A 17,758-nucleotide genomic window follows, 5' to 3' on the forward strand; every position below is an offset into this window, starting at 1 on the left:
GTAGACGACTACCAAAGGTTATGTACAAAGACACCGAACACAAAAACATGGTTTTCTCGCTACCTGATTTATATACCATATCGTGGTATGTATCGCTGTACAGATGTTTCGTTTGTACCTCAGCATTAATGAATTGTCCCTCAAATGTGATTAATTGATATCATTACCATAGGAATTTAATGAACTAACAGAGTGTCGCTGTATCTGTCGTCGGTATCATTGTGATCAGAGGGTGGGAGGTACATTAGGCGAGATTTTACAGTGTTATAAGCAGTCTAAAGGCACAACATCCACAAAAACAAACACTTTTTTCTTCTTTCATTCAGCCAAGGTAACTTGTGAATACACTCGCGTATGCCCGTAATACTGAACATGCATCCAAACATCCTTATCGTAACTGAAATCAGTGTTTATCTCGTAAAAGCCATGGTCTGTGTGGCATCTTCTGGCGTATCCAGTATATGCCTCGGCCTGGTGTGTCGAACTGGGTGATAAGTTCGAGATATATATACAAACGTCCCACAACTCTTATACAATATTACTGTATCACTTCTCTAAGCAGTTTTAAAAATTGCGTGTTTGGAAGTGATGTTTTTTACCGATACGGTCATCATGCAGCACGTCCAAATCTCTCACATCTATGTTTCTGTGTTGTATAACATAACCTAACTTCGGAAAACTAGTTTTCTCTGACGTTCACTCGCATCAGTCTGGTAGATGACTTGTTTGAAAAGTGCCGATATTGATTTACGAATGTTGCACCGCCTCTAACACAATCAGTTATAAAAGATTATATAGGGCAATTAATTCTGTTGTATGCATCACGTTAAACTTGTTTTAGATAATACCTTTTCATTGCCACATCGGATGGAAAACACAGCACCAACAATGGACTTACGGGGGAGTTAAGTGGAAACCCGAGTGAATCGACAGGGTAAATTATTTCTAAGGCTAGAAGGACGAACTAGATAAAGGATGAGTTTTCATTATTCGTCCCATACATTTATCTATTTCCATAGTTAGTTGGAGGAACTTTTCGTTTGTGTGTTTTGTATTATCCTTTAGGGAGTATTTTCATCATTATTCCCGCTTTAGTTTAAATTTTCTATCACTATTCTTGACATAAAGCAATTAGTACAGCAAAGTCATGCAGGATCATGCTGTAGATTTAAGACTGATGGAGTGAACTCGTTAAAACAAAGCTTTATGTGAAGTTAAAATCATCTCAGATATTGTTAAATCGTGGTTATTGGAAACATTTCTATAGAATACTACGATATCGATCTCCGTGAAAAATGAGAAGATTTCTATAACACGCACGGGAAGTTATCAGTTTGAAACACAGCATTCACTAACTTAATATTGACTTAACTCGCGTACATGTATATTGTCGATTGATCTTGGTATTCCGGATTCCTCCTACAGTAGGACTATTCGCGCGCTTTCATCCGGGGGCCAATAAAAGTGATTATTATAAGGTGGTGTACATTGTTTCGCGCTTGTTGTAAAATAAATTCATTTAATTGTAATAATACCTTATTAATGACAGTAGAATAAGGAACATGGAAAACGTTGTCACTATCAACACAGTGCAATAACCACAGGGACTTGGCGCGAATTTCCAATCCAAACACTGTGTATATGTATGATAGATATCATATTTATTATGAGTTGGAAATCCGCGACAAGCCCCTGTGCAAACCCCGTTAAATTACACACCAACGTTAATTTCATAAACAATGTGCTGACACATGGTCCGAGCTAAATATGACGTAACAAGCGAAGACAATTACTTTCCATTTTCATTTTTTTTTTTTTAGTTTCATCGGGGTATGAAACAAATTTTGTTTGAAAACTGTATGAATCCGCTAAATGTTTTTAGCACGAGTTCTCAAACTTGTAGAATACAGGATGGCAGCTACAGGTATGGCCACTAATTCTAAAAATAGAGCTAAACGAGGGTCTCTTGCAGGTTTTCCATCATCGTTGTTAGGCTGCTTCCTCGTCTATAGTCAGATGATATAAATCGTGCAGCCCTTCTTTGTACTTTTTCCAGCGCATTGATATATATTATGTTGTTGGTATGAATCACAGATTGTACAACTGTACTCCAATACAGATCTTACGTGCGACTGGTATGCACAAAGCTTTAGCGATGATGGATAGTGTCGTACATGTAGGTTCCATCTTAGAAAGCTTAGTGTGGTGTTCGCTTTGTTGGAGGCTTTCCGGACGTGGGAATCCCATTTCATGGAATCGTGTAGTGTTACTCCTAGATATGGATTTTCTTCGACGGATATGGCCTGTTAATTGGTAGTTATTATTACTTGGGGTTCTTGATCTCGATGTTCTGAGGATATAGCAATTGTCTGCATTGAAGGACATGCCCCAAGTTTCCACCCATTCTTCCAATGAATTAAGGTCTTTTTAAAATCTAGATGGTCATTGAGAGACTGTATTGGTCGATAAATTAAACAGACATCCGCGAAAAGGCGTACAGTAGATATCGTAGAGATATAGGTCGGGGGACTGCCCCCTGTGGGACTCCGGATTCTACTTCAACTCTGATGACTGTTGGCCGTCTACAATTACGCGCTCCGTCCTAGATGTCAGGAAGGTCTTGGTCCATTGTAGGGTTGGTAGGTTCACGCCGTAGTACTCTAAGTTGTAGTGTAATTTGGAGTGGGGAGCCTTATCAAAGACTTTGCTGAAATCTAGGATGGCTGTATCTATCTTTACCTTCCTGTCGTACATGACTACATTGTACGATGTCATGGGTGGTAATTAATCAGCGACTGACTTTCACAGGAGTGTACTATAATATATATATATGTGGAACATCATTTAGAAAATCGTGCCAAGCCCCTGTGATGTGTTCCATAAGTTTGCAGCTAACACATGTTAGTGACACTGACCTGGTTGCTCGGTTGATGACGGTAACTTACTCCAGTCGTACGGGATATCACCTGTATTGATGGCTTGACGGCAGATGAAAATTGTGTTTGATGTTAATTGAGTCATTGTACATCCTTTTGGACCTGAATACGGCAACTCGCTCAAGTGAGATTGAGTGTGTGCGGGACATGTGTGGCACACGATCGACTAACATATAAATCCACATAATTGCTAGTAGATACATACAATTTCAATGAATTAAACATCTAAATAACAATCTTACGAATCTCGCATCACATTCATGACACCAATGCATCTGACCGGTAAAGGCTTGTACCTGCGTATAGTGCGCAGTGGATTTTTTCACTTGTCATTTTTGGAGAAAAAAAAAGTGCGCACTATACGCGATTAATAGGTAACTGCTGGTGCCAGTTAGTTGAGCACTGATAGAGGACCCTGTTTGCTTTGTTAACATTGACGTCATGTAGCAGCTTCGCTACTCTCTTTTTGGCAAGCCAATTAGTTAATTTGGTATAATACTGGATCAACGTACATTGCTCCACGAATATAAATGACACCTTGGCTTACCATACCCACTTCTATGTTAAGGTCTCTCGTGGTAGGGTACTTGTGTATGAGGAATGTTGGTATGTAGCGGAACTGGACCGGGTCGATCATCGGCGACCAGGTAGCTCAATTGGTAGAGCACCCGGCTAGTGTTCGGAGGTCCCGGGTTCGAACCCCGGTCTGGCTCCCTAGTAAACACAGACTGAAACGGCCTGTTAAGTGCCTCTGATTTATCCTTGCTGTCAGAAAGCAATTTGGTTCCTTTCGTGAGTGGCACAATTCCGATGTTGCTTTGCTTCCTGGCCTTTATATACCGACATATGGTCTAGATCTAAGGGAAGACGAAAATCGTGAGACGCGCGAGAATCCAGTACCCTAGACGATAGGTCCAAGGGAAGGAACTCTCATTAAAGAGTATTTCTTCCCAATATTGTTCACTTATATTACCTTCAGCCTCCCTCACACACTAAGTTGAGTTGTTTGTCGTACAGAAACAAAACAGCCGTTTTGCATATATGATCTTATATTGAAAGACGTTCAATTTTGTATATTTTTACATTCAGATGTACGCTACATCTAATCAGGGACGGATATACAAGTCTCTGATCCAATATCAGTCGAAATCTGTCAGAGCTACAAGTTTATCTCAAGTTGTATGTAATGTTGTATGCCGATGATACCATTCTACTTGCAGAGTCAGTAGAAGATTTACAAACACAACTTAACGTATTTCACACCTACTCAAAATTGTGGCATCTTAAAGTTAACATTGACAAGACTAAGATAATGGTTTTTGGGAGAGGAACGGTGTCACGAAATATACAGTTCACCTATAATGGCAATAATTTAGAAATTGTGAAAAATTTTAAATATCTCGGGGCTTGTTTCACTAGAAATGGTTTTACACATTTGAATATCAAACAATTATATGAAAAAGGCCTTAGGACCATGTATGGCGCTATTTCAAAATGCATAAATCATAATATGTCCATCGATTGTAAAATGGATATTTTTGATAAAGCAATCAAACCGATTATACTATATGGCTGTGAGGTTTGGGGGTTTTGTGACACCAAACTCTTAGAACGTCTGCATTTGAAATTCTGTAAACATATCCTTAGATTAAAAACATCTACACCAAACTTTGTGATATATGGAGAATTGGGAAGGTTTCCATTAAGTATAAATATAAAAGTTCGTATGATTGGATTTTGGGCCAAAATGATGGTCTCAACTCATAATAAATTGAGCAACAAATTTTTCCAAATTTTAAGACATTATAATACTCAATGGTCTAACTATATTAAAAATATTTTTGAAGAATGTAATTTATTAGATGTTTTTGAAAACCATGAATTTACTAGTATACGCTGCTTAAAAAATACTGTTTTTCATACTCTAAGAAATTTGTTCATATGTAATTGGAAAAATGACGTTTTCAATTCTCCGAAAGGGACCAATTACAGAATTTATAAACATGATTTAAGTTTAGAAAAATATCTACTTGACCTCCCTCCTAAGCTAGCTAATTCCTATTGTAAATTTCGAACTTGTAACATTAAATTACCAATCGAATACGGAAGATGGAATAACATCCCAAGAGAAAATAGAATCTGTAGTCTGTGTAACCTGAATGAAATAGGAGACGAATTCCATTATCTATTTAATTGTAGCGATCATCAAATAGCATTAAACAGAAAAAAATATATATCTAGATACTATTATGAAAGACCAAGTACATTCAAATTTAATACACTTTTTAATTTTGTAGTAGTCGATGAATTGAAATCACTTGTGAAATTAATTAAAGAAATAAGTATACGACTCAACAATATTTAAGATAATCTCTTGCTTAACAAATGTATCGATGTATTATATCATATGTCCTGTACAAATTTTGTATGTATATAATTCTCTACACTTTATATGTTTATGAGAATAAAATATTGTCATTGTCATTGTCATTGTCACCAGACAGTCGATACGGTTTTTTTCCAGACAAGATGTTTCATTAGAAAATATAAGCACGATAATATTCACTCAAAATCAAATCGCTGGAGTATAAGTAAAAGAAATTGTCTATAAAGTACCCTTGAAGCCCTTAGGTGATTTATTTTTCATCATGTTCTAGCTCTGTTATAGCTAGACATCGGGCATATACAAATTGTAAAAAAAAACAAAAACAAACAAACAAACAACAACAGAATGATGCACATAAGCGTACCGTCTGTATCAGCATAAATTGTGATTAATCGTGCATGATTGCGATTAGGTGAAAAATTCTTGGCTAAATCCTTACACTTTTATCAGGATACACATCTGTTCGTCCCTGCCTTTATGTATATTTCTACTACCAATAATTTTAAGCTAACAATGCTTTCACAACAACAGAGTTTTGGTCTTTATTTTTTCAGCAACCTAACATAGCAAAAATAACGTTTCGTTAGTTGTTGTCATGTATTATTCTCATAAAATAGTCAACTACATCGACTTCTGTGTAAGAGCTTCTCTACGCCTTGTAGCTTGGAGCCATTTGTCAAATTGTCGTACCTGAGGAAGTGGTACAGGTACTTTTCCCAGAATGCATTGCGATGACACGTCGCCATATTGTTTTGATGGTGATGATGAAAACGTGTCGTGTTGGCAGGGAATCTTGAGAAGTGACAGTCAGATCTGTGCTGTGCACAGATGAATAACATGAGTCGACGGAATGGCAACCTTCTCAAGGGTGTTGTAGTCTCTGCAACACTCTTGTGTGGTGTCTATTTTATTTATATTTATAACAATACAAGCGGTAAGCTGAAATCGACAGAGCGAATTGCAGAAAGGTACCGCAGGGAACAGGAATCTCTACGTACACAACTGCAAGGTAGACTATATATTCCCAGGAATATTACTCTTTGGATTTATTTCTCGTGATGTATTTTTCGGTGACGCATTAATTAGTTCTGTATTTTTATTGTATTTCGCATAGGTATCGGTCATGAGTGTGCTATATATCTAGTAGAAATCCATTTTGTAAACAGTCAAGGTGAGGAAGCAAGAACGAGTGTCGTTCATGTGTGACGAAGCGGAACACTTGTCAAGTTCGTTGCTAATTATATAGAATTTAGGACTTTTTCTATTAATATGTTGATCTGAATAACACGGACCAGTATTCGTATAAGCTTATATCAATAGTTTTTATATTTGTTTTTGTACAATCAAACTGCATGAAACAATAGATTTTATATTTAATTTTATACAATCAAACCCACAGGTCTTACTACTGTTCTACAAGAAACAATTATTACGATGACACACCCTCTACTACAATAATTATAGCATGTGTAGTATAGAGTGTTTATCATCATTTGTAGTTTCTATATTAGAACCTAAGTATCTATATATTAAATAGTCTGTCTGTGTTATAAAATGCATAATTTATATAGGTAGTCAGGCACGATCTTCAATGGTGTAATAGATCTAGAGAACAGTTAGAAATTGGTACTTAACCAGGTCGGGGGAAACCCCTAGATCGGCGTATAATACCTTGATCGGCCTATTATACGCCAATTGAGGTATGGATTTGTTACTAAAAATAGCTCAAATCAATTTAAACTCAACTTTTTAAAATTTTCTATCCAAGTCGCATGAATTTATGACAAAATAAATAATATTTTGCTGAAATATGTTTAATGGAAGCAGTGGCTACTTAGAAACTTGATGCCGCCGTAGTAACACTACCATCGTAACATAGGCCATATAGACCGGAAGTATTACATCTGTTTTCAGTTCTTTCTCGCACTCAAATAAATTTAATTTTTGTATTTGTATAACGTTTAATGGCTAAATAAATGCGACTTGGATAGAAATTTTTAAAAAGATGAGTTTAAATTGATTTGAGCTATTTTTAGTAACAAATCCATACCTCAATCGGCGTATAATAGGCCGATCGAGGTATTATACGCCGATCTAGGGGTTTCCCCGGCCTGTTAACGTTAGGCCTAGTAAGAAAATTGCAGTGTAGACTATAGTCTTAATAATGCAACTGCAGTAAATACTGTTGATTATGATTAATTATTGTAACAGGGCTATAGTATTAAGTGTTGTTTAAATCAATTGTGACAAATATTGGTCAAAACTAGACTGCTTCAAGAAAATACATTGATGAACAGCTTTAACAGGATTATAAATGCAAAGTATGGTATATATGCTTGACCGATGGTTGCATTTGTACCATTGTATACATATTAGATGGTTACATTCCAGGGATATATAGAGAATACATGGTCAGTGTCTTAAAATATAAGCTGTATTTTGGCGAGGGTAAAGAAAGACAAAAGTGTTGAGCCAAAAATAAAGCTTATATTTTAAGACACTGACCATGTATTCTATTTATTCTGCAACAATAAAAAAAAAATCATTTTGAAGTGAAACAGTGTCAAAAATGACAGAAATATGTTCGCCTTTTAAACGTTTCACTTTGAAGCAGCTATAGGTCAGTCGAATTGACACATATGCTAAGATTCCAAAACACAGCTGTTTCCTGTCACTGACTTATACAGCAAAAATATATACTTTGGGTGTATCCCGACAATGAGGTGGCAGTTGCAGGATAAATCTATATATATCTAGCCTTGTAGGTGTGATGACCACATGCAGACATTGATTAATAAATTCACTTGTATATCTATGCCGGCGTCGTGATGAGACCTGAAGTTGGGAAATTTTGCAGCATGTTTTAAATTTACTATTTTGAGATTTGGGTCATGATCGCTGGCTATATGCAAACCAGGTATAAAGACATGTTGACAAAAGATTATATTTTAATAACAATCATAAATTGTTTAATTTGATCAAAAGATAGAATAGTACAATTTGCATCTGCAGATAGTTAAAATCAAAGTTTAGAAAAGCTTGGACACTGAATGTTTGAGACTTAAGGAAAGTCTGCTTGGGAAATGTATAATAGATTGAAATTGAAAATAATCTGGGTGTCAAATATTGGCTCCTGACATGAGTGAAAGACCCAGAATAAAGTCCCTCTATAACTCTACTCTAGCTATATATATAGTAGATCTATGCATGTATTTCATTCTCAAGTAATTCTATATAATGGTACCAGCTAGTAGTATCATTCTAAATAAAAGCTGCTTACTAAAACTTCTTGATGTATGTAATGAAGCTGTACCAAAATACCTGTTTTCTGCTTCATCTGCATCCGATCAGAACCTCTGTAGCTTTAGATGTCCAGTGTATCTATAGAATGCAGTTCAAAATTCTGATTGCAAGTGGTCAGTACATATGCACTAAAATATTTATTCTCACAATATTTGTATTGGTACAAATTACATACTGCATATATATATGGTTACTGTATATGTATCACCTGTCACAATCGGTTTGCATAATTACCCGACCCCAGACTGCAGCATCACCTTATTTTTGGCAAAATTGCCATTTCATGAACAGAGTTACTGCCCTTTGTTCACTATGGCATGCATGTATACCTTTGTACAGATGCTAAATCTTGTAGATGACTACTGGGTAACTCACCTGCAATTGCTAAATTTTGTATGTGAATATATATCCTTGTGGAATGAAAGTATACCCAGTATATAATGCTATGAAACATGTTCCTCACCTTGTACAGAGATTTAGCTGTTTTTTTGTTATCTCTCACGTGCACCTTGTCTGGGACATATATGCGTAATAGGAGAGGGAAAATGCTCGGCCAGAACAGGACTCAAACCCGGGACCTCTGAACACTAGCCAGATGCTCTACCAATTGATCTACCTATAAGCATATAGTTGCCGGCGTTCATCCAAGTCGAGTTCCTCTAGATTCTTCGCTCTTTCGATAAAGCCTTTGACACGGGACTCTATACCACCTCCTTGGGTATTTAGTTAGGCAGTGCGTCATATGTATTATGTAATAGGAGAGAGAAAAATGCACGGCCATGGTTTCGAACCCAAAACCTAAGAACACTAACCAGATGATCTACCTGGTCGCTGGCGTTCATTGCAGTCCAGTTCCACTTCATATGTATGTTCTCAAGTACTTCTCTCATCATATACTTGTACAGGTTAGTACTAGTGCTGTCACAGGTGAACAATTTTCACCTTGGGTCCTGGATCATGACTTGTGACCCAACCCTGAATATATACCCTCTTGGCACTTTCTAGGTATAATCAAGTGATAAAGTTAACATTCAGAATACAAACTGTTATGATATAACAAGTGTCTTATTTTGTTCAAGTTTTATAAATAAAACACTTCTAATTTGTTGTCCCAGAATTTAGGGCTATAGATATACGAACCCTTTAGAAACTAATTTCTCCCTAAATAATATTTCACTCGGGGGTTAGAAAGGACATATCTATTTGACATAATATTGCTGACTTTTGAAATTGCTAAAAGTTAGTCATATACATCAGGAGACAAATACAAGCCCTGAAACTGTGACTTTGCCACAATATATTTGTCCTAGGATATATTTACTTTGCAACGTTCCATGTTGTATTGTATATGATACACTTTGATCTAGGAAGCCATGCTGTTTGTCTGACTTTTACTGTCGTTTTGTGTGCACGACGACAGAAAAAGACATCAGCAATAACAAATGGCTTGCAGTGTAACAATAACGTTTTCCTGTGTATGTATACAAACCACAGTAAACATTGAAATCTCTATGAAAAATGATCAGTTTTATTGTTTAATTATCAGTATGACATGAGTTGATTTATATAAGAAAAATTGAGGGTACCTAATGTATATATATGTAACGAAAAGATTTAAATAAAGCTTATACTAAGACTCAAATGACTGCAGAGGGACAGGTAACTAGCTCTAATTATAATATACTGTATAGTGTTCTAGCGTCCTGTGTATAACATTATACAGTATATATGTAGTGCTTGGCCGGGTAATTATAAGTAGTAAAAAAAAAAGCCTTGAGGTCAAGCCAACATGTTACTTTATCAGCTATGAGAAAGTGTCTACAGGCTGTGAAATGATGTAACAGTTTATGCACCATATATATATGTATTGTATATACATATACATTATATATATACATTTAATTAAGTACCAGGGTTTTTTCTGTGGGCTTTTTGAGGCCTTTAATGGGCCCCATTCCCAGTTGAAATCATCTCATATTTAAACCAAATTCCCAAAATTTGCTGTTTACTGCTGAACAAATCTTTCTCAATTCATTAATTTTCGTCCCTAAATCAGACAAAATGGCCCCTTCGAATTCCTAACCATTGAGAAAAAGCCCTGTACATGTACATACGTATACAAAACAAAGCAATTACATGTACATGTACATACGTATACAAAACAAAGCGAATGATGTCCTTCGGTACCTGATATTACTATACACAAATTAACTTTTGGGGAATCTCAATAAGGACAGTTTTATGTTTTTACAACTCATGTTAAGGTCAAACCTGATCACTGGTAATGAGATATATTCAACAACCGAATTCTGCTTGTGCTTTTGTATGTAATAGAGATTCATATAAAAGATTATATTTAGATTGTGTCTTGTTTCCCGGCCGTTTTAATGCCATGTCTTGTTTCCCGGCCGTTTTAATGCCGTGTCTTGTTTCCCGGCCGTTTTAATGCCGTGATCCATCTGACTAGATAGAGTTAACGTTAGAGCTCGTGTTTGATATCAAATTTTGGCTAGAAATGGGGATACATGACATGATTGAACATGTTGATACTCTATTGTATATTGTCAGGTGTGTATATATGTCCAAATATATCACATTGGTGGGATAATATATATAATCATATTACTAAAAATATAAGTTTATATATATATATACAGTCAAACTTCGACTTGCAGAAAAACTTCGATACAGCGGGACTTCGAATTATTCATGGTTGACAATAGGTCTACTTTTTTATGATAATGACCATAAATCTTATATAGCTGTTACATGTCCTCGATGTCGTAGTGTCGATCGTCACCTGTCAGACTCACATTGAAACGTTAAGTTGATTTAATTCAAACACAACAAAATAAAAGATACTTTTCATCCATAAATCATTTTATTAATTAAATAAGTATCATTTTTACTTTTTTGTATATAAACCCTGAAAATACATATATGTATGGTATAGTATTAGTATATGGTATATACCACTACATTATTTGCTAGGAATAGATCATTTTCCTTTTCTAGTGAAAATATCACTTTTATAGAATGAATAATTTTTGATATTTCACTGGTAAAAATGTAATAAATATATATATAAACCCTGAAAATACATATATGTATGGTATAGTATTAGTATATGGTATATACCACTACATTATTTGCCAGGAATAGATCATTTTCAATTGCAATGACCCTTAGGCAATAAGTCATTCTAAAATTCCAATCAGGTAAGTATATCCTATAGATTTGTAGATTCATTTGATATTGCTGTTTATATTAGTAAAGCAAATCACACATTAATATTGTGGGTGTCATACCATAATTCTTGAAGTAATCAGTGCTCAAATATTATTTTAAACTTGGTCTACTTATAATTTATTTCATCCATGATTACTCTTTCAAGTTGATAATTTATTTATCTGAATTCATTTTGAATTCATAACTCTTAAGGGAATGATTTGATATTTTTGCGTTTTTGAAATCTTACTTAAACAAGTTTTACAGGTTCTCAGCTCTAAAGTTTACTCTTAACTTTAATCTAAATAACAGTTTATCAGTCAGATATACCGGGTATTTACAAATGGTAACTTAGATCAAGACCTTTTGCTGAAAACTTTGGTATAATTTCTACTCTAGTTCATCACTAAAGTTCCTTGCTTGGTTAATTTTGAAAAAAAAGCTTGTCCCAGTACATCAATGTCCTTTAATGGGCATAAGTAAAAGGAATTCCTTAGTTTTGTCATGATTTCTTATGCAAAATTTTAAGATCAGAAATTTCCTTTTTATTGAGTAAAAGAACATTGATGAAACCTGTTCCAATGCCAGGTGTCATCTGATCATGACTGATTATATTATCCCAGTGATTTTTGGGACTGTAGTCCCACAAACTCCTGCAGCTTCATGTACATGTACATGTATGTGCATGTACATATGGTACTCGTTCTTTGGAGTATTTTCCTCCACCTCCAAAACCTGGCACGTCCTTAAATGACCCTGGCTGTTAATAGGCCGTTAAACAAAAACAAACCAAACAAACCAAAAATCTTTGGAGTATGTACCATATCCACTTTGTATTGGGACTGAGTTGACATCAAACATTTAGAAATGGTGTTCTATATACTGCTGGTAGTTTCTGTGTGATATCATATAATAATTAGAGAATTATAAGTTGGTGGAATTATAATTACTTGTGGCCATGGTCGGTAAAATATTTCAAGATTACTTGTCCTGGGTATAATTTCCTCAGAGTCTGTTACACAGAGTAAGTGCTTGATTAAATTCAAGCATATTTAATGAGTCTGCTGCAAACATCTTTAATTTTTGTCAGCTGGTTTTAGTTTTAAAATAAGTTTCTGTTTGCATACTTTTCTGGAAGCACATATATATATTTGCCTTGGCAATACGTACATCATCATGTATTGATAACTAAGCTAACCTTAACCAGCTGTTTGACTATCATATTTAAGGAAGAAAATTAAAGATGTACAGTAGCTTGTATACAAAATGAGATGTACATATCCTGAATAGATTTATTAAAATATTCCATCAATTGAAACCAAATAACAGTTTTAAGTTATATGTACCGTATACGTATCTATTCTTGAATGAGCTATATAACTTCATGTATCTGATATATTCTATAGGATTATACACTATGTATATGGTGACATGTACATCCCGGTGCATGCCATTACGGATTATTATACATGTACACACATATATGTGGATATATAGATCTTTCAGATACATATGCATGTATAGAATTATACTGTTAAGGTTTCTAGGAATTTTTTTTTTATTATTTTAATATATGAGGTATAACTTATTATTGATACACTTGTATATTTATATATATATTTTTATTTTAATATATGAGGTATAACTTATTATTGATATATATATATATATATATATATTTTTATATCAATATTCGAGTTATAACTTATTATTGATATTTATATATATATTTTTATTTTAATATTTCAGGTATAACTTATTATTGATATATATATATATTTTTTTTATATCAATATTTGAGGTATAACTTATTATGGATATTTATATATATATTTTTATTTTAATATTTGATGTATAATATAACTTATTATTGATATTTATATATATATTTTTATATCAATATTTGAGGTATAACTTATTATGGATATTTATATATATATTTTTATTTTAATATTTGAGGTATAATATAACTTATTATTGATATTTATATATATATTTTTATATCAATATTTGAGGTATAACTTATTATTGATATTTATATTTTTATTATAATATTTGAGGTATAACTTATTATTGATATTTATATATATATTTTTATCCCCCGCGAAACGCGTTTGCGGGGGATATTAAATTGGGCTCCGTCCGTCCGTCCGTGCGTCCGTCCGAGATTCTTTTCTGGGCTATAACTCCATAACCGTTCAACGCAGCTCCTTGAAACTTTCTGTATATGTCAGACTAGTGCCCTAGTTGTGCCTTTTGCTATTGCGGACCTTCCATTTTCGGTATTTTTTCTGTCACCATGGAAACTTAGTCAAAAATACCAAATTACTGTTTCCTTTTGTTTCCGGGCTATAACTCAAAAAATGTTCGAAGCAGCTCCTTAAAACTTACTGTATATATCAGACTAGTGCCCTAGTTGTGCCTTTTGCTATTGGGGACCTTCCATTTTTGGTATTTTTTCTGTCACCATGGAAACTTCATCAAAAATACCAAATTACTGTTTCCGGGCTATAACTCCATAACTGTTCAACGCAGCTCCTTGAAGCATTCTGTATATATCAGACTAGTTGTGCCTTTTGCTATTGGGGACCTTCCATTTTCGGTATTTTTTCTGTCACCATGGAAACTGAATTAAAAATACCAAATTACTGTTTCCTTTTGTTTCTTGGCTACAACTCCAAAACTGTTCAACGCAGCTCCTTGAAACTTTCTGAATATATCAGACTAGTTGTGCCTTTTGCTATTGCGGACCTTCCATTTTCGGTATTTTTTCTGTCACCATGTTCTTAATCAAAAAGTGGTTCTTAATCAAAAATACCAAATTACTGTTTCCTTAATAACTCTTACAATGAGCTTAATTTATACATGTATTTGGGTTTTCATACCAACTGCAGGGCGCGGGGGATAATGCCAGGCTTTGCGGCTCCTTGTTATTTCAATATTTGAGGTATAACTTATTATTGATATATATATATATATATTTTTATATCAATATTTGAGGTATAACTTATTATTGATATATATATATATATATTTTTATATCAATATTTGAGGTATAACATATTATTGATATATATAGATATATATATTTATATCAATATTTGAGGTATAACTTATTATTGATATATATATATATTTTTCATTTCAATATTTGAGGTATAACTTATTATCAATATTTATATATATATTTTATTTCAATATTTGAGGTATAACTTATTGATATATATATATTATTTTTTTCAGAGTTAACATCAGCTAAAGATGATATGCAACAGAGGAGTGAAAATGAAAAAGTGAGTTTGAAAATATTTACTTTGTTAATGTAACAATTTAGCCTTTATATTACCTGATCTAGGTATATAAACAAGTTCCAACATTCTATCCCATAATACCATAATTGTTAGAGTCATATATATATATATATATATATACACAGTAATTGTAGGACTTTGAAATATTATATTTGCATTTAATGACTATTTCTGTGGTGGACAATTCTAGTTATATGTTGTAATTGGAGATGTGAAAATGTCAAATCTTAAAGCTGTGTAATTGGAAAACAGCACTTTTAATAATATTGGAGTTTAATAAATGTGTGATATATCTTACCTATACTGTACATGTAGCTTCAAGTGGTTCTTAACACCATTGGTGTAATATTATGCATTAAAAATGATGGTTTTAATCCTCGTTTGAATTAGTTTGTATCATAGATATATATAATGTATTCGTTGTCAATAATATTTTTCTCTTATTTTTCAGAAAGAATTTATTAACAGATTAAATACATTAAATCAACATCATAAAATGCTTAAGGTAAGGGTTTCTTCCATTAGAAATATGGCTACACATACAAAAAGTAGCTGGAGCGTTAACTTTTTCCTATTTCTTTCCTATTGCTTATATTTCACAACAGTCTCACAATTGCAAATTATATACCGTATATATATGCTAGCTGTTAATGTGGATTTACACCAGGGGGAAATTTATGCTAAATATGTGAAGGCCATAAATTTGTCTTTGAACATTTTTTTTTTGCAACATATTTGTGATGTATGTCATATATATGGACAGGTGCAAAAGAAAAATTCATGGAAATACCCCCATGGTATACATATATAATATGGTTAACCAACATTGAAATCACAATATTAAACCCTTGCTAAATTAACCTCGTTTGTATAACCAAACTTAACTTGTAATAATTGTACATATTTATGCATAGTGTACATGTAAAAGCTTCAGCTGTTCAAGATCAGAGCTCAAAATCTGGAGATCACCTGACTAGTATTAATGTCTTTGAAGCTTTCAATTTAAAACTCCAAATATTGATTGACATTAACCTTGTAACCTCAGTAAATAATCACATATATATTATACAGTATACTGTTATTCACTGAGCCAAAATATTAAAGAGAAACCTTCCTTTTGTAGAGACTTGGTCAGAGGCCAAGGTCACTTTTAATTAACCATAATAAGATTCTAGATATATATCATGTTCTTTTCTCCTGAATAAATTTCAAAAGTGATCAGATATGATAAAATGTTCTAGATCTTATATCATAAAATGTTCTAGATCTTATATCATAAAATGTTCTAGATCTGACATCATAAAATGTTCTTAGACTAGATCTTAATATCATAAAATGTTCTAGATCTGACATCATAAAATGTTCTTAGACTAGATCTTAATATCATAAAATGTTCTAGATCTGACATCATAAAATGTTCTAGATCTTATATCATAAAATGTTCTAGATCTTATATCATAAAATGTTCTAGATCTTAATATCATAAAATGTTCTAGATCTTATATCATAAAATGTTCTAGATCTGACATCATAAAATATTCTAGATCTAACATCATAAAATGTTCTAGATTAGATATCATCAAATGTTCTAGGATATGAATGGTAATTGATATATAATTAAAAGCTAATTAAAAGGCACAACCATTTGAAAGGAAAATATTGCCAAAAAAAAACCTACGTCTTCACTTCTTGTAATCAATGAAGTTGCCTGAATATATCAATGGTCGATATAAATGAAATAATTATAGGACCTAGTGGATAGGACTGAAGGTCGATTAACAAGGTCACTTACTAGTTTTGAGGATCAAAAATGTATTTTTAGCTCGTCTGTTCGAAGAACATAAGCTTGGGACAGGTTAAAGTTTTTGGGGTAAGTTATATGAAGGCTTTGGGTCAGTAATGTATGTGTATGTGCAGTGCTAGCATGCTAATATTGTACCCAGAAATCTTTGTTTGTTTGTTTGTTTGTATGGGTTTATAACTGCCCATCGACGGCTGTGGTCATTTAGGGTCATGGTGCACATGCATAATTCATTTACCCATGAACAAACATGAGGGTGGCGAAGACGAAATTGGATGAAAATGTTCACAGCTAATTATGTTATAATATATAAAACATAAGATTCTGTGTAAGGCTTTTCCCGAGTCAAGATGTATTTGAACATGATCGCATGCTGACATTTTACACCTAGGTTAAATGTGACAGGTGCTTCTGGAGGCAGTGTGACTGTTTTTGTGGTAAATGCGGAGAATGCATATAAAATTATTTGAATAAATAGTTGCAATTTTACTTAAATGTACACTTTTACTTTGTCCCTATGCATATATTTGTGGGCCATATGTAATGGTACCCATTACAATTAGTATTTATTCCCTTTATTGAAATTAGGGGAAGTTTTGTGAAGTTTTCATTAATTTTAACATCACTGAATCGTCGGCCAAGTTATATTGTTCAACAGAACTATATATAGCCTGAAGTTTAAACATTCAGGTCCAATTCAAAATTATAAAAGCATTGAACTGCTTTCAGTTGGTTGTTATAGGCTAAAATGTAAATTTACCATGAAGTGCTAGCGGCGTCATCAGATTTGCCT

The 17,758-nt window shown here is 33.4% G+C and overlaps 1 protein-coding gene across 1 annotated transcript in view; it reads left to right on the plus strand.

The window, feature by feature from the left end:
- Nucleotides 1-6,047: 6,047 nt before the first annotated feature.
- Nucleotides 6,048-17,758, plus strand: part of LOC117344993 (Golgi integral membrane protein 4-like) — a 53,088-nt gene continuing 41,377 nt past the window's right edge. Inside the window, exons 1-3 of the mRNA XM_033907903.1 lie at nucleotides 6,048-6,331; nucleotides 15,097-15,146; nucleotides 15,616-15,669. Of these exons, the coding sequence (XP_033763794.1) occupies nucleotides 6,151-6,331; nucleotides 15,097-15,146; nucleotides 15,616-15,669 (285 nt within the window). The 5' untranslated portion in view covers nucleotides 6,048-6,150. The remainder of the gene's footprint in view (nucleotides 6,332-15,096; nucleotides 15,147-15,615; nucleotides 15,670-17,758) is intronic.

The sequence above is a fragment of the Pecten maximus genome, chromosome 16 (genome assembly GCF_902652985.1).
Source record: "Pecten maximus chromosome 16, xPecMax1.1, whole genome shotgun sequence".
In the NCBI taxonomy this organism is placed as follows: Eukaryota; Metazoa; Mollusca; class Bivalvia; order Pectinida; family Pectinidae; genus Pecten; species Pecten maximus.